Source organism: Dipodomys ordii, unplaced genomic scaffold (genome assembly GCF_000151885.1).
Source record: "Dipodomys ordii isolate 6190 unplaced genomic scaffold, Dord_2.0 Scaffold156, whole genome shotgun sequence".
Taxonomy (NCBI): Eukaryota; Metazoa; Chordata; class Mammalia; order Rodentia; family Heteromyidae; genus Dipodomys; species Dipodomys ordii.
This window is the reverse complement of record NW_012267372.1, coordinates 653,766-679,812: the sequence shown is the minus strand read 5'-3', so window position 1 is coordinate 679,812 and position 26,047 is coordinate 653,766. Positions and strand designations below refer to the sequence as shown.

General features: G+C 55.1%; 2 protein-coding genes across 2 annotated transcripts in view; both read left to right on the top strand.

Annotated features, from left to right (window-relative positions):
- Positions 1 to 18: 18 nt before the first annotated feature.
- On the top strand, positions 19 to 19,173 carry Hif3a (hypoxia inducible factor 3, alpha subunit). Its single transcript, XM_013032658.1, has 15 exons — positions 19 to 44; positions 5,056 to 5,246; positions 6,105 to 6,250; positions 6,530 to 6,614; positions 6,895 to 7,007; positions 7,211 to 7,419; positions 9,246 to 9,352; positions 9,509 to 9,656; positions 11,754 to 11,872; positions 12,212 to 12,402; positions 13,822 to 13,926; positions 15,000 to 15,271; positions 16,006 to 16,117; positions 18,091 to 18,172; positions 18,990 to 19,173. Exons 1-15 carry the CDS (start codon positions 19 to 21, stop codon positions 19,103 to 19,105), a joined length of 2,022 nt encoding a protein of 673 aa, XP_012888112.1. The 3' UTR covers positions 19,106 to 19,173.
- Positions 19,174 to 22,747: 3,574 nt separating this feature from the next.
- Positions 22,748 to 26,047, top strand: part of Ppp5c (protein phosphatase 5, catalytic subunit) — a 14,610-nt gene continuing 11,310 nt past the window's right edge. Inside the window, exon 1 of the mRNA XM_013032580.1 lies at positions 22,748 to 22,939. Within this exon, the coding sequence (XP_012888034.1) occupies positions 22,799 to 22,939 (141 nt within the window). The 5' untranslated portion in view covers positions 22,748 to 22,798. The remainder of the gene's footprint in view (positions 22,940 to 26,047) is intronic.

The following is a 26,047-nucleotide window of genomic DNA, read 5'->3' as shown; positions in this document are numbered from 1 at the left end:
AGCAGCGACGCGCGAGCCATGGCGCTGGGGTTGCAGCGTGCAAGGTACTGGGCTTCGGGGGTCAGAGATGGGAATTTGGGGGGCTCCTCTTCTGGGGGGGCGCTTTGGGTTCTGGAGTGCAAGCTCGGGATACCCGGAGCTCGCCATGGGAGGCACCATTCCACCGCCCCACGCTCCACTTTGGGGTTCCTGGGGGTGGGGGTGGGGTCCCCCAAGTCCCTGGCTGCCCCGCCCCTTTCCCAGGACCAGCTTTGGAAGTTAGTGATCCCCCATTTCCTACTACCCCAGGTTTGATTCCCCGGCTGGGGGTGTATGTGACCCCTAGGGGTCCACCCCGATTCTGTAGGAGGCTTTCTGCCGTCCATGTATGGTTCCCTCCTACAGGGTACCCCAAAATTAAGATTTTCCAGCTAGAAGGAATCCCCTCGGGAGGATTCAGCTCCTGAGTTCCAGAAGAGATCACTTTTGATAGGACCCTGCCTGACTTTCCCTGGATGTGGGCAGAGAAGGTTCTAGAATGTCTGAGGCCTTTCTCAGGAGCCTTTAAAAAAAAAGTGGGGTCACCTTCAATAACAGGGGAACGAGAGGACCCTCTTCCCATAGTCTGGCCTTGGGTCCCATGTGTCCTCCCCCATCCAGACCCTGTTACTGAGGAATGAGGGCTCCACATGACTCTTGTTTGGGGGAGCCTCATCTGGGGGGGACCCTCTGGGAAGGTCTGTGTCTGATCCAGGGGGAGATGCAGCAAGCCTCAGCCGGGGCCATCCTGGGCAGAGATGGTTTTGAGGGTTCACCTGGGCAAAGGCAGTTTGGGGGTTCACCTCTCAGTTGGGGTAGATCATCGGGGCAGAGGCCAACTGTGCTCTGGCACCACTGCCAGAGTGAGGTCCCATGAGATCCCCCAGAGTGTCCCAGGTCCTTGCTTCTCCCTGTCCAGCCTGAGGCCTCCAGCTTTACCACCACCCCCATTCCTCTTCTCCTGGCTTTGTGAATCAGGCTAGATCTGTCTGCACCCCTATGTTTTTACATCTCCCCTCCCTCCCCAGGAGCCCCTTCCACCCACTCTTTTCCAGTGCTGGCTCTGGGCCCACGGGGATCTCCATCCCCCCCTCCCCACACACTTTGGACCAATGGGCTCCGCCCCTCCCACCCCACCCCCACTGGGGGGAACCTGTGCTGGCAGAATTGGGGTGCTCCCTCTGGCCCCCAAAGCTAGTCCTTTCCTGTGATGTCTCCCTACTACTGCTCAACCATCAGTTGAACCCGGATCCCAGCGGGGCTCCCTTCTGCACCCCCCCCCGGGGGCGCAGCCAAAGGGGGCCTGAGTGATGGAGATTGTACCTCCTGCCCCCAAACCCCCTTCCCATCATCCAGCCCGGGCTTCCTGCCACCCGGACCCTGTCAGGGGTAAATGCTCCCATGGACCCAGTGCTCCGGGGTTCCTCAGGATAGAACTTGGGGGACTGGCACCCCACTGAATTACTATCATTGGGAAAATGTCAAGTCAGAAAGACTCCTGACACCCCCCACATACTCCAAGTTCCCTCTTGAATTGGAAGCCTCTTGGGCTGCCTCCAGGCCCTGCCAGAAAGGGTCCCCCCACAAATCCTCAAGCTTTACAAGTCCCCCAATACCCAGTGGAGAGACAGAAGACCAGGCGAGGCTCCTTCCTTCTGTCCAGCCTTCGCGTGGGGGCGAGTTTTCCAGGCAGAGAGGTGGGCTTCTCCCCCCCTCCTGGCTTGGGGGTGTGCCGCTTCCCAGCCCCCCCCTTCCCAGGCCTCACCCGGGGCCTCCTGGCTCCACCCCCTGTTCTCAGCGAGAACGGGGAGGAAGGGTGGCTGGGTCTCAGCTGCACGTCCCAGCATGGGCACAGGGCCAAGGGGCCGCCCGCGCTGGGCGTGGGGCCAGCCGGGGAGCTCCAGAGGCTGCAGCCGTGGTGGTGGTGAGATCAGGGAAGGAATTGGGGAAACGCTTGGCCAAGAGGAGCAAGGCAGGGGTCTCCCAGGTAGTGGGTTTGACATTGAAGAATGCAGGCCCTAAAGTCAAGAGTTCAAATCCCAGCACACCCTCTTGCTGGCTGGGTGGCCTTGTGCCAGTGATTGCTGTCTCTGAGCCCTCGTTGGGCATCCTGGAAAAGGGGTGTCATCCCTCCCCCATGATCTCAGATCAACATGAGGAGCCCATAAGGAAATGGGAGGGGGGGAGCGAGGAGGGGACAGGATGCGTAAGGTGTGCAAGTCCCAGTGAGGGTCGGAAGGAAAGAGACCATGTTCTGCTTCCGAGCACTGTGTGGCTTCTGGCAAATTCTGTCACTTCCTGGGGCCTGCTTCCTCCTTGGGAAAGGAAATCCCGCCAGGTGAATACAGGTGTAAGCTTGGGTAACTAATGGGTGATGAGCATTGGAGGAGCTTCATCAGTGCTCTTTCCTGCTTTGCTTCAATAGTCCAGAACTAATTCAAGATGCTCCTGTCCATCCTTTCCCAGGGCTGGACTTACAGGTGTGCACTACTAGGCCTGGTTTTTAGCTCACTGAGTGTGTGGCATACCAAAGCCTTCCTTATGACTGCCACTGCTGTGGGTTGGGCCCCCTCCCGTGGAGAGGTGTCCGCGCCAGGCACAGAATGTCATTGTACACACACCACTAGGTACAGCAAAACCCCACAGGCTGCTCTCACAAACTGCTCCTCTATCCCGGTGTATTTGGGCATTCACGCAGTGTGTGTGTGTGTGTGTGTGTGTGTGTGTGTGTGTGTGTGTGTGTGAGATGGGGCTTCAACTCTGGCTGGGTGCTGTCCCTCAGCTCTTCAGCTCAAGGCGAGTGCTCTACCACCTGAGCCACAGCGCCACTTCTGGTTTTCTGGTGGTTCATTGGAAAAAGTCTCACTGACTTTCCTTCCCCCGGCTGGCTTTGAACCGTGATCCTCCGATCTTAGCCATTTCTAAAGCTCCCCTAAGAGGTGATGCTATTAACTATGTTCAGAGAAACTATGCCACCTGCCCACAGTCACACAGCTCAGAAGTAACAGTCAAGATTAGAACCCAGAGACACTGTTTCCCCTCCCCTCCCCACTGCTGCATCACAGATATGTTTCAAAAAAAAAAAAAAAACCACGGGGAGCTCGCCCGCACTTCCCTCCCAGCATCTAGAGAACGGAGTGGGAACTGGGAGGTCCCCTGCCACCAGCTGGCTCCTTGTAACTGAGAAAAGAAGTCGGCACGGAGAGCCCAGCTGCCTGGGAGGTGGGGCGCAGGCTCCGCCCCTGTTCCTCCTTTCCCTCTCCCCTGCTCTCCTTCCCCTCCGTCTGGGCCCCCAGCTCCGTGAGGCCCGCCCACCCCCACCCTCTGGGCAGGAAGACAAACAGGGCTGGAACAGAACGGAATGTCCTAGGGGCGGCCAGGACGGTGGCCCCTGCCCCCACCAGCCAAGTGGGAGGGGTTGGGGGGCCCAAACTTCAGTTCTTCCAGGCCTCCCACCTCTTGTACTGAACACTCCCCCCGCCCCCCTTAGTAACCAGACAGGAAAATTCCCTTGTATGCTCCTGTCTGGGGATGGGGTAAGCGCCATTACAGAAGTGGCTTCTTCTGATTGCAGAATTTAGGAAGGAACAATCTCTTCTAGACATCCTGCTAGGACAGGGGGGAAGAGGCACCCCGGGAGGGGAGGAGAGAGGTTCAGAAAAAAAAAAAGAGGCTTTGGAATCCCAGCTCAGCCAGATACTGGATTTTTTGTGGTTTCCTGGGCAAAGGATTTCCCCTTTTAGAGCCTCAGTTTCCCCTTTGTGAAGTGGAGAGATTTAAAACCCCCTCCATCCCAGCTGCAGGCTCTTTGAGAGTTGCTGCATGCTATGTTTTTGTTTTTTTTCTTGGTGAACCTAAGCATAGTGGTGCATGCCTGTAATCCCCACACTTGGAAAGATCACAGGTTCAAGGACAGCCTGGACTCTCTCTTTTAAAAAAAAAATCAAACAGCAAAAAGCTCCACACATTAGGCCATGTATATGATGCCAGATGGAATAATATATCCTTGAATTTTTTGTTAATTAGGAAACAAAAATGAGGGGCTGGGAAGGTGGCTCAGTGATTGACTGCTTGCCTCGCATGCTTGAAGCTCTGGGTTCGATTCCTCAGTACCACATAAGCAGAAAAAGCCAGAAGTGGCATTGTGGTTCAAGTGCTAGAGTGCTAGCCTTGAGCAAAAGAAGCTCAGGGACTGCGCCCAGGCACTGAGATCAAGCCCTAAGATTGGAAAAAAAAAATAAATAAATAAAAAATAAAATTCCTACAGACCTGCAGTTTGAGTCACAGTAGTGGCAGAAACAAAGCACAGTGGTGCTAAAATGTGGCCATTCACGAACCAGGGCCATAGAGACAGAGAACTTTAAGAATTCAGGCTTCGCTCAGGCCTCAGTTTCCTCCTCTGTTGAGTGGGGGTTCATTTTCCAACTCCCTTCTGGGGTTATGCCTGTCTTAAATGGGTTCCATGCTCGGCACAGAAACTGACCTAATGGTGAGAGTTGGGGTGGGTGGCAGGCATTTGCTGGCGGGTATTCGGAGTGGATGGAAGGGCAGAGGCTGGACAGAAGGCAGGGGTGGCTTTGCTGTGTCACCCCGCTGGGGCCCTGCCCCTTTGGGGGGCCCCTGTGGCGGGTGCTAGACAGTTGAGATATCTCTCCCCAAGAGTCTGAGGCCTCTCAGCTCAGTCCCAGAGGGAGGGAAAAGGGCAGGGGAGGGGGCCCTCTTTCCTCTGCCCCCCTTCCCGCCCGGGGGGCCCCCTGTCCCCCCAAGATTCCTTAGCTCCGGAGGAATAGACTGCAGATAAACCCAGAAGGGGAACAGATCTGCCCTTAGAGAGAGGACCGAGGCCCCGAGGGGGTGCGAGCATGAGCTGGCGCGTGGACAGGTAAAAATCCGAACCCAGGAGGGGCCCCCGGGTGCATCCTTCCTGCAACTCGAGGGGGGCCCCCGGCGGCGACACCCTACGTGCCAGGCCCCTGGAGCACCCTCCAGGGAGGGCTGGGGAGGGCGCCACCGGTGAAGGCCGCCCATGCCCCGTAGGTCGACCACCGAGCTGCGCAAGGAGAAGTCCCGGGATGCGGCTCGCAGCCGGCGCAGCCAGGAGACCGAGGTGCTGTACCAGCTGGCGCACACGCTGCCCTTCGCGCGCGGGGTCAGCGCGCACCTGGACAAGGCCTCCATCATGCGCCTGACCATCAGCTACCTGCGCATGCACCGCCTCTGCGCCGCAGGTGAGCTCCGCCCCGCCCCGCCCTGGGAACGCCCTCTCCGCAAGGCCCCGCCCCGAAACGCCTCCGACAAACCCACGCCCCTCCCGGATGAGGCCACGCCTCCCGAGGGCTGGTGGCCCCGCCCCCCTGGGAAATTTTCTTGGTCACAGCCCCGCCTCCCTGGAATCAGCTCTGCAGAGAGGTCCCGCCTCTTCCCGCACCGGGCCAATCCGGAGCAGTCCATGATTCTTAAAGTCCCACCCCTGCCGTCGCAGTCTTATCTCTGCTAAGGCACGCGTCCTAGTGCGGCCCCGCCCCTTTGGGACTGCCGGGGAAGACTCTCGTAGGTAGGCCCCGCCCTCTCCCTCGTAAAAGTTCCCCTTGGGAAGCCCTGCCGCCAAAACTTTAATTCCTTGTGAGTTCCTCTCTCCCTCCCCTTCCCTTTTATTTCCATAGTAGTCATTCTTTCCTGTTTCCTGTTAAGAGTTCAGTTCCACTCTGGAGGAAGCTTGCTCGCGCTCTCTCTGTCTCTCTCTTTCTCTCTCTCTCTCTCACACACACACACACACACACTTGGAACGCAAGGACCTTGAAAAGACTTTACTATGGAGGAAGATTTTGTGATAGGATGACTGGATTCTAGTCACACTACCCTCAGGGGGACCCTGAATCATCACAGCCCCTCCTGAACCATCATCTCTCCCCTCCTCCCCCCAGTCTCCCCTGTAGAGCTCTGCCTGCCTAAGAGGCCCACCCTCTAAGAATTTTGGGTGGGTAATGTCACCTCCTCCCTCTGCCACCCCCCCCCGCATTTCTGTAAGTCCCTTCAAGTGGGACAACTGACTGGTGACACCCCCATCACCCCACTCCGGGCACCAGGGGAGTGGAACCAGGTGGGAGCAGGGGGCGAACCACTGGATGCGTGCTACCTGAAGGCTCTGGAGGGCTTCGTCATGGTGCTCACTGCTGAGGGAGAGATGGCTTACCTGTCAGAAAACGTCAGCAAGCACCTGGGCCTCAGTCAGGTGAGCTGTCAGCTCCCTGGGGATACGCAGATGCCTAGCTCTGCCTTTGCTCTGCTAATAATGAATGAATGGATAGATGAATGAATGAGGGGTCAATGAATGAACCAGTGGAGGAATGAATGAGAGGGTGAATGAATGGGTGTGTGGATGAATGAGGTGACTATGGAGTCGTCCAGGTTTATGAATTGGGGTGGAGACAGCCAGGGGGAGCAGAGTGGGGGGGCCCTGGCCAGAGGGGCCTCCCCTGACCACAGAGCCCCCCTGTGCCCCTCCACACAGCTGGAGCTCATCGGACACAGCATCTTTGATTTTGTCCATCCCTGTGACCAGGAGGAGCTCCAGGATGCCCTGACTCCCAGGCCCAGTGAGCACCCTGCAGGCCCTGTTCCCACTTCCGGGGTGGGAGGTTGGGGGGGGTGGACGCTGAGGGCCACCCCAATGTAGCATGTCCTCTTGGCCTCTCCAGCATGGCAAAGAAGGGAGATGGCTTTGCCCTGGGGGGTTGGGGTATCACACCCTTCCTAACCCTGGGAGTGGGGTTCCCTCAGCATTGGGGATCAACTACAGTGCTGGGGGATGCTGAACCCTTGTGCAGATATCTGGTGACCTGCTCCCCATCTTATGCTCCACCCCCACCCCCTCAGGCCCATCCAAGAAGAAAGCTGAGGCCCCCACCCAGCGCCGCTTCTCCTTGCGCATGAAGAGCACGCTCACCAGCCGCGGGCGCACACTCAACCTCAAGGCTGCCACCTGGAAGGTGAGCCATGCCTAACAGGGTGAAGGGGGGAATTCCGAGGCTGCTGGGGTGCGGCCTGGCTTCTGATGGTCCCACAGAGGGTTCGACTCACTCGGGGATCTCCCAGAGCCTACTCCAGGAAGTCCTTGGGGACTTTCTCCCAGCTGTCTCTGGGGGCCAGAGAGGTAGCCCAAGCCCACCACCCCACTTTTGCACTCCCCCAGGTACTGCACTGTTCAGGACACATGAGGGCCTACAAGCCCCCCACGCAGATGTCACCGGGCGGGAGCCCCCGCGTAGAGCCCCCCCTGCAGTGCCTGGTGCTCATCTGTGAAGCCATCCCCCACCCCAGCAGCCTGGAGCCCCCCCTGGGCCGGGGGGCCTTCCTCAGCCGCCACAGCTTGGACATGAAGTTCACCTACTGCGATGAACGGTAGGCCCAACCTGGCCACTCGCTGCCCCCTCTGCTCGCACCCTGTCTTGGAATTTTCTTTCTACTTCCCTCCCTCCCTCACCTCTTGAGGCGCACTGCCACTTCTGGTTTTCTGGTGGTTCACTGGAGATAAGAGTCTCAGGGACTTTCCTGCCTGGGCTTTGAACCATGATCCTCAGCTGTCAGCCTCCTGAGTAGTTAGGATGACAGGGGTGAGCCACTGGTGCCTGGCGTGGTTGCTGTTCTTAAATAACTCAATTTACGGGTTGGGCAGGTGGCTCAGTGGTAGAGTGCTTACCTTGCATGCATGAGGCCCTAGGTTCAATTCCCCAGTACCACATAAGCAGAAAAAGCCAGAAATGGCCGGGCGCTGGTGGCTCACGCCTGTAATCCTAGCTACTCAGGAGGCTGAGATCTGAGGATCGCGGTTCAAAGCCAGCCCAGGCAGGAGAGACCGTGAGACTCCTATCTCCAATAAACCACCAGAAAACCGGAAGTGGTGCTGTAGTTCAAGTGGTAGAGCGCTCGCCTTGAGCTGAAGAGCTGAGGGACAGTGCCCAGGCCCAGAGTTCAAACCCCACGATCGACTAAATAAATAAATAAACCTCATGTTCAGCAGTTAGTAGGGTATCCACATATAGGATGTGTACTGAATAAATGGTTATTAAATTTTTCTGTACTTTCTATGTCCTTTACCCATTTCTTTCGTCTGTCTTTTCCTCCTCCTTCCTTCCCACCCATCCCCAGGTGTGTTCAGAAACAGTAACTGGGTTTAACCTGCTTGTGTTTCAATACTGGCTGTTTGTCCTTGGTCAAATGACTCCACCTCTTGGCACAGTTTTCTGCACTGTCTTTTTTTTTTTTTTTGGTCATGGAGCTTGAACTCTGGACCTGGGCGCTGTCCCTCAGCTCTTCAGCTCAAGGTGAGCCTATACCACTTGAGCCACAGCTCCACTTCTGGTTTTCTGGTGGTTTATTGGAAATAAGAGTCTCATGAATTTTCCTGCTCCGGCTGGCTTTGAACCACGATCCTCAGATCTCAGCCTTCTGGGTAGCTAGGATTATAGGTATAAGCCACCAGCGCCCAGCTATCCTGCACTATCTTGTAGAAGAACTGGTTTTTTTTTTTTTTTTGGTTGGTTATGAGGCTTGAACTCAGGGCCTGGGCGCTGCCCCGAGCCCTTTTGCTCAAGCTCTCTACCACTTTGAGCCATGACGCCACTTCCTGTTTTCTGGTGGGACATTGGAGATAAGAGTCTCACAGACTTTCCTGTTTGGTGTTGACTTCAAACCGTGATCCTGAGATCTCAGCCTCCCGGGGAGCCAAGATGACAGGAGTGAGCCATGGGCACCTGACTGAGCACTTTTCTTTTTATTTGGTTTTATTATTGTTCTGAGATAGGGTTTCTCTAACTTTTCCCAGGCTGTCTTCAAACTCTGGCTCCTTCTGCCTCACCCTCACACTCAGCTTCTCTTTTTCTATTTCTCTCTCTCCCTTCTGCTTTGTTTTTTTTTTTTTCGGTCCAGTCGTGGGGCCTGAACTCTGGGCCTGGGTGCTGTCCCTCAGCTCTTCAGCTCAAGGCTAGCACTCTACCACTTGAGCCACAGCGCCACTTCCAGCTGTTTTCTTTTTGCTTATGTGGTACTAGGAATCGAACTCAGGGCCTGATGCATGCAAGGCAAGCGCTCTACCACTGAGCCACCTTCCCAGTCCCCTCTCCCTTCTGCTTTGTTATCTCCCTGGCCTCATCCGTCCCTGGGTCCCCTGCCCCTTCCTTCTCCCTTGGCCCTGACCCCTGAATGGAACCCCCTCCACACACCCCCAGGATCGCAGAGGTGGCCGGCTACAGTCCTGATGACCTGATTGGCTGCTCCGCCTACGAGTACATCCACGCCCTGGACTCGGACAACGTGAGCAGGACCATCCACACCCGTAGGTGACCTGAATGTCCAGGCTTGAGCTAGCAGCCCCAGGAGCCCCGCCCCAGCTTCTGCTTCCCAAGTCCCAGAGCCCCTCCCACTCCTTCATACCCAACCCCCACCCTGCAGATGCCTCTGACCCTCATCCACCACTCCCCCCCTCCCTCAGTGCTGAGCAAGGGCCAGGCGGTGACAGGCCAGTACCGCTTCCTGGCCCGGAGCGGTGGTTATTTGTGGACCCAGACCCAGGCCACGGTGGTATCGGGGGGCCGGGGCCCTCAGTCAGAGAGCATCGTCTGCGTGCATTTCCTGATCAGGTGAGCTGAGGGGCATTAGGGGCGTTGGGGGATATGTGAACGTGAGTCTGGGTGTGTAATCGTGCCTGTGGACGTGGAACTTGTGTGGCCTTGTGAATGAACGCGAGTGGCCCCTGAAATCTCATTTAGTTAATTAAATTTAAATGAAAGAGGACTCTAGGCTAGGATCGCAGCTCAGTGGTAGAGCCAGCCTTGAGCCCCATCCCCAGCATGACAAGATAAACTGATTTTTTTTTTTTTTTTCTGGTTGTGGGGCTTGAACTCTGGGCCTGGGCGCCATCTCTCAACTCTCCAGTTCAAGGCGATCGCTCTACCACTTGAGCCACAGCACCACTTCTGGTTTTCTGGTGGTTCATTGGAAATAAGAGTCTTACAGACTTTCCTGCCCGGGCTGGCTTTGAATTGTGATCCTCAGATCTCAGTCTCCTGAGTAGCTAGGATTACAGGTGTGAGCTACTGACACCCAGCATATAAACTAATTTGTGTGTGTGTGCCAGTCCCAGACTTGAATTCAGGGCCTGAAGGTTATCCCTGAGTATCCCTATCCCTGTTTTGCTCAAGACTGGCACTCTACCACTTGAGCCATAGCACCACTTCTGGCTTTTTGGCAGTTCACTGGAGACATGAATTTCACAGGCTTTCTTTGCCTGAGCTGCCTTTGCACCAGCATCTTCAGACCTCAGTCTCCTGAGCAGCTGAGATTACGGACGTGAGGCACAGCACCCAGCTCAGGAGTTCCTTTTTTTACTGTTGAGTCGTGTTTTGCAGTGTGTGGGCCTGGGTTAATGTATTCTCTCCCCAGCTGTTTCCTGTTGGGGCAATCACAGAAACAGTGTGAACATTTTCCTACCGGGTTTTGAGGGAGTGCTCCTTTTCACGTTCATTCCTCTGCGGTGAACATCTGGGGGCGGGCTGGGCAGGCTGGGGTAAGTGTATATGTTTAGCTTTTTTAGACTCTGCCATGTTGTTTTCTAAATTGGCCTCCTGGCTTTGTAGCAGCCTTGGGTGAGAGCCTTGAGGGTTCACGCCCTTCCTGCCATTTTTTTTTTTTTTGGCAGTACTGGGGTTTACACTAAAGGCCTCCATAGTACTCAGACCGACGTTCTACCACTTGAGTCACACCCCCCAGCCTGGCTTTTGGCTGGTTATTTTGGAGATGGATTCTGGCAAAGTTTTCTGCTTGGGTTGGTCTTTAACTACCGTTAAACTGCAATCTCAGCCTCCTGAGTAGCTAGGATTAAAGGCATGAGCCACCAGTGCCTGGCTTACAACCCGGCTAATACTGTTTTTGGTCCCTAGGACCACCACACACACACACACACACACACACACTCTCTCTCTCTCTCTCTCTCTCTCTCACACACACACACACACACACACACACACACGGTGGCAGTTTGTCGCTTAAAATGATTTATGCTAATGATATGCAAATGAGATTTTGATCCTTAGTTTCCAGACCCACTCTCCAAAAGCCAGTTTATGAGCCCAGCATAGTGGTGCACACCTGTAATCCCAGCAACACTCAAAGCAGAGGTTGGAGGACTGCAATTTATGGCCTACCCCTGATAAAGTTCACAAGACCCATATTTAAACACCAAAACAGACGGCTGGGGGCGTGGCCTGGTGGTCGAGTGCATTTTTAGCGATGCCTTCCATCCCCAGTACCACAGAAGCCAATTTGCCAGGCACGCATTTGGGGTGTCTCTGTAGCTACAGACTGTGGGACCAGAGGTGTGGAGCGGCAAGTATGTATTTATATACTCGTTCCCTGGAGGAGGGAAACCTCTATGAATAGAAACTTCCTAAATAAAAATATCACCCTATGAATTCTTCATATTTGGGAATGTAAGGAAGATTCTGTTAAAAATATACTTCCTGCCTGGTGCAGCGATGCATGTGTGTAATCCCGGCAATTCAGGAGGAGGAGGAGGATGGTGAGCCTGAGGTTAGCAGGGACTAGGGCTTGAACTCAGGGCCATGAGCTCTCCCTGCATTTTCCCTCAAGGCTGGCGCTCTACCACTTAAGCCACAACCTCCACCTCCTGTTTTTATTCCATGTGTGGTTTGTTTGTTTGTTTGTGCCTTGTATCCTAGCCGGGTAGAGGAGACAGGGGTGGTCCTGTCCCTGGAGCAGACAGAGCGACATTCCCGGAAACCTTGCCACCCAGGGGCCTCCTCTCAGAAGGATACCCCTAATCCTGGGGACAAGACAGGTATGCAGCAAGAATGTTGTGTCTCCGGACCCTTGAACAAAAGTTCAACACCTAGCCCTGTGGGACCTCCCTCCTGCTCAGTGTCACCCCTCAAACCACAACAGCATCCTCAGAGCTCTGGGAACAAGCCAGTCTCTTTCTGGCCCCAGGGCCTTTGCACATACACCCCCACCCCCGCTACCCAGAATGCTCTTCTCTCATGCTTCCTCCTCCTCTTTCTCCTGAACCACTTCCTGCTGTACCTCACAAGGGCCACCCTCCTTGTGCCCCATCCTGATGGGCTGTTTTGTTCCCTGGCTTGCTCCCTAGATGACCACCTGTGTCCTCTTCCTCCTGCAGACACCCCTGGTCCCCGGATCCTGGCCTTTCTGCACCCTCCGGCCCTGAGCGAGGCCACCCTGGCCGCTGACCCCCGCCGATTCTGTAGCCCGGACCTCCGGCGTCTCCTAGCACCCATCCTGGATGGGCCTCCTGGAGTAGCCACACCCAGCACGCCACAGGCTATGCCCCGTCCCCAGAGCCCTGTCCCTGTAAGCAGCCCCACCCCCCTCCAGCCTCAGTGTACCCCTCTGTGGAGTGAGGAGGTTGGGGTAAGACATCCATTCCAAACCCAGATACCGGTGGCTCACACCTGTCATCCCTGCGATTCAGGAGGCTGAGATCTAGAGATTGTGGTTCAAAGCCAGCCTGGGCAAGAAAGCTCATGAGACTCTTATTTCCAATGAACCAGCAAAAAGCCGGAAGTGGTTCAAGTGGTATAGTGCCCGCCTGGAGCGAAAAAGCCAAGTGAGATTACTAAAAGCCTAGGTGGTAGATTTTCCAATGGTTAGGATTCCAGAGTCTGGCTGCAGATCAGGATTGAGAAGATCCTGAAGATCCATCAGGCAGGAGGGACAAGCCCTCCCTGGGAGCAAGCATCTGGATTCTCTGAACTTCAGCCTCAGAGTCAGGAGTGCATGCTATCTTGATTTATACAGCCCTGGGTTCAAATCCTGACTGGAATCCTTACCAGTTGTGTCATGTGAGTAAGAGAATTCTTAAGGACTCCATTTCCTCACCTGTAACATGAGGAGAATCAGCTGGGTGAGGTGGTGCATGCCTGTAATCTCAGCACCTGGCAGGCTGAGGCAGGAGGCTCTTTGATTCAACGCTAGCCAGGGCTGCATCGAGACAATACCTCAAAAAAACAAAACTGTGGTCCCCCAGATTTCAGAGCCTAAGACCCATGACCCCTAAACCTCTTGGGTTCAGGCTTTGTTCTCTTCAACCTTTTCCATCTTCCCTCCTGAGCTTTTTTTGTCTTGTGGGGCTTGAACTCTGAGCCTGGGTGCTGTCCCTACGCTCTTCAGCTCAAGGCCAGAGCTCTACCACTTGAGCCACAGTGCCACTTCCGGTTTTCTAGTGGTTTATTGGAGCTAAGAGTCTCATGGACTTTCCTGCCCGGGCTGACTTTGAACCATGATCCTCAGATCAGCCTCCTGAGTAGCTAGGATGACAGGTCTGAACCACCGGCACCCAGCTTTGTGAGACTCATCTCCAATGAGCCACCAGGAAACTGGAAGTGATGTTGGGGCACAAGTGGTAGAGAGCTGACCTTGAACTGATGAGCTGAGGGACAGTGCCCAGGCCCAGAGTTCAAGCTCTACAACTGACACTTTTCTGCTGGAGCTAGCTTCAGACTTCTGTCCTCAGATCTCAGCCTGCTGATTAGCTGGGATTACAGGCACAAGCCACCATGCCAGGCTCCTGCTGAGCTTTCTGTACTCAGGCACTCTGACATTGAAACCCTCAGGATGGGAACTCATTTGTAGCAGCTCTGGGACCTGACCCGTCCTGTCTCCCAGCTTCTGACTTTTGACACCCACTTCTAGCCTGAGCTCTAGATTATTTTACATTTGACTACCTCCCCAGGGTCAAAAGCCCCTCTGTTTCTGTCCCCTTTCCTGCAGGCTGATCTCCCGGACCGGCTTCTTGTGGGCTTGGAGAGAGCACACAGGCTCTTCACTGCCGGGAGGGGTGGAAGGACAGCTGAGACGGAGCTCAGCACAACACAAGTAAGGGCTGGCATGGAGGGCCCATCTGCTTCAGCTTAAGAGAAGGCTGGGGGATGGCCGGGTGGTTGGATGGATGGACCATTGCATTCATTAGGTGGATAATGGTAGATGACAGATGATGTTTAGGCAAGTACCCGAGTGGTAGATGGATGAATGGATTGGCCAATAGATAATGGGATGGTGGATGGATGGCCAATCATGGATGGATGAATGGATGGTGGATGCCTGGATGAATGGATGGCCGATAGATGGATAGACAGATCAATGGATGGCCAATGGATGGATGGTTGGGCAGATGAATGGATTGGTGGAAGCATGGATGGATCAATGGACTGCTGGTTGGAAAGATGGATATATGAATTGATAGATGAGTGGATGGATAGATAAATTATGTATGTATGGATGGGTAAATGGACAGATGGATGAATGCATGATACATGGATGAATGGATGGATGGGTAGACAGACATATAAATGGATGGATAGACAGAAGGACAGATAGATGTTGGAGGAATAATTGGATAGATGCATACTTGGTTGAGTGGCTGGATAAAACTAAAATTCTGCTGGGTACTGGTGGCTCACGCCTGTAATCCCAGCTACTCAGGAGGCTGAGATCTGAGAATCATGATTCAAAGCCAGTCCAGGCAGGAAAGTTGAGACTCTATCTCCAATTAACCAGAAATGGTGCTGTGGCTCAAGTGATAGAGTGCTAGCCTTGAGCTGAAGAGCTGAGGGACAGCGCCCAGGCTCAGAGTTCAAGTCCCATGACTGACCAGAAATAAAAAAAATTCCCAGAAGTCATCACCTTTAAATATTGCATCCACCGTGCCCTCTGGTGTCCAAGGTGCCCCACCCAGCTTGTTTCCTTAGGGTCTCGAGAGGCGGGATCAGCTCTCAGCCCAGGCTGGGGTCTCCTGGGGTTGGGGCTTGCTTCCATGTTCATGCACCTGCTCTGTTTGGACCTCAGGCCTCAGTGGATTTGTCTAGAAGCCTTGTTGCCTCACTTCGTGGGGCTCTCCAGAGGCTACGTGTCCTGGCTCAATCCTGACTCCCCATGCCCATCCTCCACAGGATGCTGATGCTCTGGATTTGGAGATGCTGGCCCCCTACATCTCTATGGATGATGATTTCCAGCTCACCTCCACAGAGCAGACTCCCAGGATCTACCACCGACCCAAAGCCGCAGTCCGCCGGCCCCGTGCTCGGAGCTTCCACGGCTTGTCACCCCCAACCCCAGAGCCCTCCCTGCTGCCCCGCTGGGGGAGTGACCCCAGGCTCAACTGCTCCAGCCCTTCCAGAGGGGACCCCTCTGCATCCTCCCTAGTGGCTGGGGCTCGGAAGAGGTAAGAGGGACTTAGTGAGTGTGGAGAGGAGGCTGCTACCTGCCCGTGTGGCCCCTGCCTCATTCCCAACCATGGATGGACAGATAGATAGATATAGATAGGTGGGGAGATGGATGGATGGATGAACAGATAGATGGATAGATAGGTGGATGGATGGATAGATATCTAGGTAGGGAGATGGATGGATGAACAGATAGATGGATAGATAGGTGGATGGATGGATAGATAGGTAGATGGATGGATGGATGGATGAACAGATGGATAGATAGGTGGATGGATGGATAGATATCTAGGTAGGGAGATGGATGGATGAACAGATAGATGGATAGATAGGTGGATGGATGGATAGATAGGTAGATGGATGGATGGATGGATGAACAGATAGGTGGATGGATGGATGGATGGATAGGTGGATGGATGAGTGGGTGGATGGATGGAAGGACAGATGGATAGATAAATGGATGGATGGATGGATATATGGATAGGTAGGTGGATGGATGCATGCATGCATAGACGGATAGGTGGATGGATGGATGAGTGGATGGGTGGTGGATGGACAGATTAGGTGGATGAATGGATGGGTAGACTGGTGGATAGACAGGGCCTGTGGCAGGTAGATGGGAAGATTAGTTGGAGGTGCTGGTAGCTTGGTGGACATGAGGCAGGAGTATAAACCAGTGCCTGCTCACCCACTCAGGTTTAATGTGTTCTCATTCTTGTCTCTTCTTCTCCAGGGCCCTGGCCCAGAGCTCAGAGGATGAGGGGGTCGAGCTACTGGGAGTGAGACCCCCCAAACGGCCCCCAAGCCCAGGCCCTGGAAACTTCCTCCTGCCTCCGCTCAGCCTGGTATGTGTGGAGCTTGGGGGGAGGACATTCTCTGACCCTCAGAATGTCGTAGCAGGCTTCAACCTTCTGTTTTATAGATGAGGAAACCGGAGAGGGCCAAGGGCTGGCTGAAGGTCAGCTGACCTTCCAGTGCCCTTCATGGGCTTGGAAAGGCTTTGCGAATGGAGGATGTGTGCTGACAGACACAAAAGCATCAAGCCAGGTCAAAGGGGCCACGTGGGGTTATGTCACAGGGGTCTCCTCCACTCCCTGGGGGACCCACAGAGGAATGCTATGGCTTCTCAGCCTGCAAAGGATATGGTTGATAATGTCTACACCTCATATTTATTAAGTGCCTACTGTGCGCCTTATTGCTGACACAGTAAGTGCCTCACATGGTTAACTTATTTCCTGGTTTTTTGTTGTTTTTTTGTCGGTCGTGGGGCTTGAACTCTGGGCCTGGGCACTGTCCCTGTGCTCTTTAGCTCAAGGCGAGTGCTCCACCGCTTGAGCTACAGCGCCACTTCTGGTTTTCTGGTGGTTTATTGGAGATAAGAGTCTCATAGACTTTCCTGCCCGGGCTGGCTTTGAACTGTGATCCTCAGATCTCAGCCTCCTGAGTAGCTAGGATTACAGGTGTGAGCCACCAGTACCTGGCTTCCTGTTTGTTTTTGCCAAGACACAGTTTCTCACTCTAGCCCGGGCTGACCTTGAACTCACCATGCTTCTGCCTTAGTGCTAAAATTTCAGGCACATGCCTGGAATCCTGTAATGATTGTTGTGAGCATTCTCTCTCTTTTTTTTTTTTTTGGTTGGTTGTGGGGTTTGAACTCTGGGCCTGGGCACTGTCCCTCAGCTCTTTAACTTAAGGCAAGCGCTCTACCACTTGAGCCATGGTGCCACTTCTGGTTTTCTGGTGGCTAATTGGAGATAAGAGTCACAGAGTTGGGGCTGGGAAGGTGGCTCAGTGGTAGAGTGCTTGCCTTGCATGCATAAGGCCCTGGGTTCAATTCCTTAGTACCACATAAGCAAAAAAGAAAAAAGCTGGAAGTGGCGCTGTGGCTCAAGTGGTAGAGAGCTAGCTTTGAGCTGAAGAGCTGAGGGACAGCACCCAGGCCCAGAGTTCAGGCCCCATGACGGGACCCAAAAACAAAACAAAACAAAAAAAAAAGAGTCACAGAGTTTCCTGCCCAGGCTGGCTTTGAACCATGATCCTCAGATCTCAGCCTCCTGAGTAACTAGGATAATAGGTGTGAGCCACCGGCGCCCAGTTGAGCATTCTTGAAATGCTGTAAATATGACCCTAGACCCGCACGAGAAGGTGCACGTTATCAGTCAGACTAGGCAGATGCCTAGCTGACAACACGGCTGCAGACCGAGGGATGAGTGAGTGTGAGGAAGTCCATAGGAAGTGTGGGGCTGCCCCCAGGGGCACCAGTGCCACCTGTCCCCCCGCCCCCAACCCAGAGAGAGCAAGGGTGTCCTGATTAGGGTTGAACCCAGGACCCTAGCAAGGGCAGAGTACCTGCTGGGCCCAGAGGGAGGAAGAGAAAGAAGGATCTGGAGGAAGAGGAGGGGGGAGGAGGGAAGAGGAGGAGGAGGAAGAAGAGGAGGAGCTGGACTATGACCTGTCCATGTCAAAACGCATGGCCACTGGTCTTTACCAGTGCCTGGACCTGCCACTGCTCATCATTCTTTCTTGGATGGTGATGGTGGTGAGATGATAGTGGTGATCATGATGATGGTGAGAATGTGATGATGGTGCTGATGGTGACATTGTGATGATGATGGTGATCATGATGGTGGTGATGGTGAGATGGTGATGGTGATAATGGTGATGTGATGAGGATGGTGGTAGTGATCATGATGATGGTGATGGTGGTGACAGTGATTATGGTGGTGATCATGATGATGATGAGGATGATGATGGTGGTGGTGATGGTGGTGATGGTGGTGAAGGTAACAATGATGGCAGCTTGGCCTTTCTCCCCTAGAGTTTCCTTCTAACAGGAGCACCAGCCCCCCGAAGCCGGCAGGATGTCAGCAGCCTGCTCCTGAATGTGCCTGAGCCCGTGGGTGAGTTCCCCATGGGTATACCATAGCTCTGGTGTCCTCTCCCCACGCAGCTGAGGGGGGGGTGGAGCCCTCCCAGCAGGGGCATCCGCTGTCTGTGGGTACGCTGGGTGATCTTGGTGGGGACACATGCTGCCTCCTTCTCTGCGGAGGGCCAGGTTTGTCTGTGCCAGTACTAGGGTTTGAACTCTCGGCCTGGATGCTGTCCCTTAGCTTTCTCACTCAAAAGACTCTACCATGTGAGCCTCAGATCTACTTCTGGCTTTATGTTGGTTCCTTGGAGATAAGAGTCTCATAGAAGTTGGGCATTGGTGGCTCACGCCTGTAATCCCAGCTACTCAGGAAGCTGAGATCTGAGGATCATGGTTCCAGTCAGGAAAGTCCATGAGGCTCTTCTCTCCAATAAACCAGTAGAAAACTGGAAGTGGTGCTGTGGCTCAAACGGTACAGCGCTCACCTTGAGCTGAAGAGCTGAGGGACAGCACTAAGGCCCAGAGTTCAAGCCCCACGACCGACAAAAGCATCTCGTGGACATTTCTGCTTGGGTTGGCTTTGAACTGAGGTCCTCAGATTTCAGCTTCCTGAGAAACTAGATGACAGATGCACACCTGAACACCTGGTGTAGTGATTGAGATATATAGGGTGTTTGGAATTTTCTTTTGGCTAGGGCTGTTATTGAAGCACAATCCTCCTAGAACCCTGCCTCCTAAATAACTGGGATTATAGGCGTGAGCCACTGTGCTGGGTCTATACTTGATTATGAGTTCTCTGTGGGCAGATGGCACTCATTCTCTCTGTCTCCCTTCTGTCTCCCCTACAGGCCTGGGTCCCTCACTGCTCTCTCTGTATCCTGAGGAGGAGGCCACTGCCCAGCGTAGGAGCCACTTGGCGTCACCACCACCCATAGCAGCTGTGGGCTTGGCTCAGGCCCGCTGAGCCAAGCCCTCCTCCCAGCTCCTCCTCCTGCCTTACACAGGACCTCAGCCACACTCCACACCGACAGCACCTCTGCACAGGAAGGGGGAACCTCTCTCTGCGGAGTGTTCCCCCACAGCCTTGGGCCTACCTCAGCCTCCCCCCTCCCCCCCCTCTGCCTGCACCTGGCCTGGGGCTCCCTGGGTTGGTGTCAGCCCAGTGACCTCTGGGAGGGGGGGTCTCTGGCCCCCTCTCCTTCTCTCAGGACTTCTTTCGGGGTTCTCCAGGCTTGGTGACCTCACTTCTTTCTCTCTGACTCTCTCAACCTTATTTTGGGGGGCTAGGTGCATGGGGGAGAGAAGTGGGGCTCAGGACTGTGTTCCTGAGCTCTAGGGAGCATGGACAGCCATGGTCAGATTGCTTTCTGCCCCTCTCCTCTCCCCCCACAATTATTCTTTATATCTTGTCTCATGATATGTTTTTCTGATTTGTTTTTGGTTTTTGCTGGTCATAGGGCCTGAACTCTGGGCCTGGGCACTGTCCCTCAACTCTTCAGCTCAAGGCAAGTGCTCTACTGCTTGAGCCACAGCGCCACTTCTAGTTTTCTGGTGGTTTATTGGAGATTAGAGTCTCATGGACTTTCCTGCCCGGGATGGCTTTGAACCGTGATCCTCAGATCTCAGCTTCCTGAGTAGCTAGGATTACAGGTGTGAGCCACTGGCGCCTGGCTCACAATATATTTTTTAATCACTATGGAGGTCATGAAAATGTGGGACTGAGGGAGCGGGGGGGGGGGGAGGGGTTAGCCTTCCAGGCTGCCACCCAGCCCTGGTGGTACAGTGACAGCAACGATCTGTGATCGTCCTCTTGTAGAGGGAGCCTGAAGCTTCCTCCACTTCCATGACCTCTGACTTCTCCCGGTTCTAGACTGTGTGACGTCTGGCCTTTCCTGGTTCTAGACTGTGCGGCCCTTTGTCTTCCATGGTTCTAGGCCACACCGCCTCTGTCCTTCCCTGGTTCTAAACTGTGTGACCTCTGACCTTTCCTGTTACCTCTAGTCTTCCCCAGTTCTAGCCCATGCAACTTTCTGCATCTCCAGGTTCTAGATTTTGACAGCTCCCCAGCTTTCCTGGTTCTAGATTGCCTGGGTCCTGACCTGCTGCCATTCTGGATTCTGTGCCCTGACACTACTCTACCACCTCCGGCCTTTCCTGGTTCTAGACTGTCCCATCGCCAGCATGGCATGCTGGAGCTCACGTCTTCCAGCACCTCTGATTGCACACGTCATCATCCTGAGGTTCTTTCTCAGCCTGAGAAACCTCACGGTTTGGCCTGTTTTTAAACTTCACAATCCCTCAACACTTTGGTTTGGGGTCACACTTATACCTTCTGGCTTCAGGGCCCAAAGCCACCAAATTCCTCTGGTTCTAGGATTCCCTCAGTTAGAGCGCTTTCCTCCCCCCCCCCAACCCTGATCACATCTTTTCCTCCAGATCTAGGCCTCACAGCTTCCCACTGCCTCTGCATATGTAAATTGCTGAGGTGCTAGAACCCCCATCTCCAAATGCTTCCGATTCTAGAATCTACCCACTCCCCTTGTAGATTCCCTGATATGAAATCTTTTTTTTTTTTTCTTTTCTTTTTTGTCAGTTATGGGGCTTGAACTCTGGGCCTCGGCGCTGTCCCTCAGCTCTTCAGCTCAAGGCCAGCGCTCTACCCCTTGAGCTACAGCGCCACTTCCGGTTTTCTGAGTGTTTGTTGGAGATAAGAGTTTCACGGACTTTCTTGCCCAGGCTGGCTTTGAACCTTGATCCTCAGATCTCAGCCTCCAGAGTAGCTAGGATTACAGGTGTGAGCCACCCGTGCCGGCTCTGATATGAAATCTTAACAACCCCTCCCTAATTCCTTTCTGACCTCCATTCCGAGTTTCCCCAGCCTCACCCAACTTGCCTCCTTCTTACTCTCAGTTCAGGACTGGCCACCCCTCATCTTCATCTCCAGCCCACCTGCTCATGAACTTCAAGCTCCTCTAGGCTTCCAGTCCTAAGAGGAACCCCTTTTCCTCCCCACCCCAAGCTTCCAGACATGCACTTACTCACCTGGACTTTGCCCCCATGTGTCTGGGGTCCTGGGGTTCCCTATCCCCAAGGGGGTGGTTCACAATCCAGGCAATGCCTCCAGCCGCATAGGCACACGCACAGCCCAAACTGCCTGTCTCAGGAGAGGAGTTCACAGTTCTCTGCCACCAGCTTTGTCCCCTTTGTTCCCCGCTCAGCTCATCTATGATGGTGCTACTCTTGGACTCCCATAAGAAAAAGAAAAAAAAAAAAGCTCCTCAGCCCCATCCACCCCCTCCTTGGAAGCCACCACTCCATCTTTGGGTATTCTGTCCAGATTGGTGCTAAGGGAGGTGCGCTCGCCTAGGGGAGGGGGAGGCCTGGCTCAGCCATGCTGGCTTTTCCCAAATACCATAAAGACCTCGCCTGGATGGGCACCAGAGAATGTGTTGACTCATTTGTGGGGTCCCTTTGGGGGTGGGTAGTATAGTGGGTGATTGGTCTCCATATGACACATCTACTTTTTTTTGTTGTTTTTTTTTTTGGTCGGGCCTGGGGCTTGAACTCAGGGCCCGGGCGCTGCCCTTGAGCTCTTTTGCTCAAGGGTAGTGCCCTACCACTTTGAGCCACAACCCCACTTCCGGTTTTCTGGTTGTTCATTGGAGATGAACTCATGGACTTTCCTGCCCGGGCTGGCTTTGAACCGTTGTCTTAAGATCTCAGCCTCCTGACTAGTTAGGATTATGGGGGTGAGCCATAGGTGCCTGGCTTAATGCTATAGTTCTGCCCGAGTGGGAACCCGGGGTTTGGCCCCAGCCTGTAATCTCAGCACTGCAGAGGCTGAGGCTGGAAGATCTTGATTGGGCTATATATAACAAGAACACTATCTCAAATAAATAGAGTGGGGGGAGGCAGGGAAGGGAGCAGAGCAGGAAACAAGGGTGCTGGGGGGCCCCCTGGCCGCACGGGGGTGCGGGCCCGTCCCCCAGCTCGATCCTCGGTCTAGGGTCTAGCTGCAGAAGCGGTGGCCCAGACGCAGACTGTGGGGACCCGCGGCAGGGCCGGTTTGCGGGTGCAGGGGGGCGGGGAGCGTGGGGACAGGAAGGAGAAGGCCGGAGTGGCCGGGCACCGCTCGGGCCCCGGGGGAGACCCCGGGTCGTGGGGACACGGGGAGCACCGTTTTTTCCAGAGAGGTCACCGGGGCGCGGGGAAGAGGGGTGGCCCGAGGTCTCGGGGAGTCGGCAGTCTGATCCCCCCCCCCCGCTGTCTGGCACAACGACCCCGAGGATGGGGCGGGGGGTGGTCCTTAAAACCCAAGAAACTTCTGTGGGCTCAGGACACGGTAACTTGGGGAGCAGGTCCACACCAACCCCCCCTCCCCCGCCTCTCCCGGTGCCCCCTCTCCCTCGCTCTCTCCTCTGATTGGCTCGTCCCGCGAGGGGCGCTGCCTCGGCCCCCTCTGGTCACCTTGTCCTGGCGCGCGCTCGCGGCCCCCCCCCCCCCCCAGGAGCCCTCGCGCATGCGCGCCGAAGGCGCCTTCGGGGCCCGCGCTTTACGACACTTGCGCGACAGCGGCGGCGGTCACTCAGCGCTCCTTCGCGACGGTTCGGCCGGGTGCCGCTGGCGGCCGTTGCCAGGGTGGGGGTCGCTTTGCGGCATGGCGATGGCGGAGGGCGAACGGACTGAGTGTGCTGAGCCCCCCCGGGACGAACCCCCTGCCGAAGGCGCCTTGAAGCGGGCCGAGGAGCTCAAGACCCAGGCCAACGACTACTTTAAAGGTACGTCCGGCCCGGACAGGGCGAGGGAGGGCGGACAGCAGCCCAGGCCCGCGCGGAACCATGGCAACGCCGAGCGGCAGCTGGGGCGCCGGGCGGCCTCTACCAAGTGACCGGGCCCGGGGGGGGGGCGCGGGGTGACGCTACCACCGGGCGACATGAGGGGGGGCCGTCTGAGTGGAGGGGTCGTGCGTTCACAAGGGGGGCTACTAAATGGGGAAACTGAGGCGGGCGCCACCAAGTCAGGAGTGGAGCGGGCCCCTAAGAGGGCGCCACCCAGTAGTGACATGTGGCTACCTGGGAGGGGAGACCTGGGCTGGGGAGGTTTGGGGGGGTCCTGCCCCCGTTGGGGGGCAGCCCAAGCAGAAGAGGGAATTGTGGGGAATAAATCATGAGACTGGGAGGGGGGGAAGGAAGTAGATTTGGGGTGATTGGAGAATAGGATCTGTAGGGAGTCCCTGAGGCGTGGGAACACGTGAGGTCACGGATTCGTTCATTCATTCATTGCATACATGTTTCTTGAGCCTCTGGTGGAGCCGGCGCACCGGGCTTGGCTCTGAGACTCTAGCAGGAAGGAGACATTGTGGTCTGTCAAGTAGCAAGGGAATCACGTGGAGTAAGCCCACAAATAAAATGCTTAAGTTATGCCCAGGCTTTGAAAGAAAGAAAGAAAAAAAAAAAAGCACAAGATGGTAAGAAAAATCGAGGTAGAAAGCTGCCTTAGACATAGGATGGTGGATGGTCTGGGAGTACTCTAAGGAAAAAGAGACATTTAAGCTGAAACTACCAGAGGACAAGGGGAAGAACTGATCCTAGTGGGTAGATTAGCATGTGCAAAGGCCCTGGGGTGGAGAATGTGTGTGGGAATGGTGTGACTGGGGCTTTAAAAAGAGTTAGGTGGGGATGGATAAAAGCTTTTGGAGGACCCAGATCTGGGCTGCTTCTTTCTGGGGTCTCATAAATCTTTGCCAAGACTAGTTTGGATTTTATTCAGCTGGTCCAGGAAATAGGTAGACAGGAAATAGGTAGATGGGCTAGTCTGGACTGGAGAAAACTTTGAGAGTGCCCAACCTGTGGTTGGAAATATGTTGGGAATGGATGAGGTCACTTAGAAATGGGGTGCAGAGAAGACCTAAAGTAGGGTGCTGAGGAGCAGTCAGCAAGGAAGGTGGATGGGAAACCGGGAAAGAGGTGTCAGGAAAGTGTGTGTAGATTCTAGAATTTAGGAAAGATGAGCTCCAAGCCTTGACCACTAGGTCTGGCTGGCAGATACTGGTGGGGATGTTGACCAGAGCAAATAGTCCACTTCTGCAAGCGTGGTTCAACACGGACACAGCGTCGAAGTAGACTCTGCAGGGGAGGAGAGATTTGCACTGGCAGAGCTCAGGAGAAGGGGAGGGCATGGTGGAAGGATCTAGGGCCCCACTGGAGCATGGGTCTCCAGAAATGCATGGCCTGAGGGGCAGTTTGGTTGGGTAGGAAGTTCAGTGGGGAGGGTGGGTGCCATCCTGAGGGTCCAAGTGTTGTTGGAAACACGCCCAGGTGGAGAAAGCTCAAGGCAGAAAGAAGCAGATGGCAAAGGCCCAAAGGTGAGCCGGTCTTGGTGCCTTCGTAGGGAGCAGATTGTAAGGGGTCATAGGGAGGCACCCCGACTTTCAGCTGAAGGTGCTGGGTAGTGGCCAGAGGACAGGCTCAGAATTGTCCTTAAAGCCAGGTGCCAGCAGTTCACACCTGTAATCCTGTCTAGTCAGGAGGCTGACATCTAAAGATCATGGTTTGAAGCCAGCCTGGGCTCCTGCTCAAGACTCTTATCTCCAATTAACCAGCCAAAAGCTGAAAGTGGCTTGAGCTGTGGCTCAAGTAGTAGAGCATTAAGCCTTGAGTAAAAAGTCCTTGACTTTAAGCACCAGGCCCAGCTGGGGGGCGGGGGGGGGGAGAGGGGGAGAAGAAAGAGAGAGAATGAGAGAGAAACCTTTTCTGGGGCTCAACAAGGGCAGCAAGTCTTGGGGGGTTGCTGCTGATGCCAGGGAGAGTTGGGGAGCAGCCTCAATTCACCAGGACCTGGGGTTCCAGCCTGGAGCCCCAGGGGCCTGTCCTTGGTGGAAGGCACCCCTCAGGCCAGGCCTCCTCCTGTCAGGCAGGCTGTGGCAGGAGCTCAGGGGCTGAGGGAATAACAATAAAAAGAATAATTACAGCTCGTGTTAATTGAGACTCAGTGGTGCAAGGTGCGGCCTGGGCGCCCGCCCCAGACTGGGAAGTAGAAGTGGGTTGAAGCCCTGTTTGTTTTATGGAGGAAGTGGCTCGGAAGCGGAACTGCTGGCCCCCAGGTCGTGTGTGTGTGTGTGTGTGTGTGTGTGTGTGTGTGTGTGCAAGCGCGTGTGGGCTGGCCCCCAGGTCGTGTGTGTGTGTGTGTGTGTGTGTGTGTGTGTGCAAGCGCGTGTGGGCTGGGCCGGATTTCCTCTGCTCACCTATCACCCTGGCTCCTGTGGGTGAGGAAGGTCCTGGGGGAGGGGGAGCTGGTCTGACACCCCAGTCCCCCAGGTGGTGAAGCATGCACCAAGGTAAAGAGCCAGAGTCCTCTGCAGCGCCCCCCCCCCCAGCCCCCAGCCTCACCTTGCTGCCTCTGTTTCCTCATCGCTGACTCCGGGGCTGCCTGGAAGGAGACTTGAGGCACAGCACACAGAGCAGGATACGGATGGGGGGCAGAGAATGGGGTACAGGCCCTTCCCCCTGCCCCCCTCCCTGCCTCCCCCTCTCCACTTGGTCACTCAGGGGCTGCAGCCTCTTTGCCTGTGCACATTCCCAGGCCCAGCTCACCGCCTCAGCCCCGGACCAGAGTGAAGTCAGAGGTGACAGCCAGCCACCAGCCCAGACCGTGCCCCTGGCTCCGAGTCACACCTTGCCTGGCAGGCACCCCGCCCGCCCCCAGGCTGAGGGAGTCCTCTGAAGGTGCCAGGCTGCTCCTTGTACCTTGCTTGGTTCTAGGAAGTGCTGCAGCCTGCCTTCCTGGGGCTCACAGACCCCGATTGGAGTCAAGCAGGCCTGCCCTAAGGAAGGGACAGTTCAGGCCACTGAAAGATTGCCACCTGCCTTCTCCTTTCTCTGGTTCCCGCCTCCCTCCCTCCCTCCTT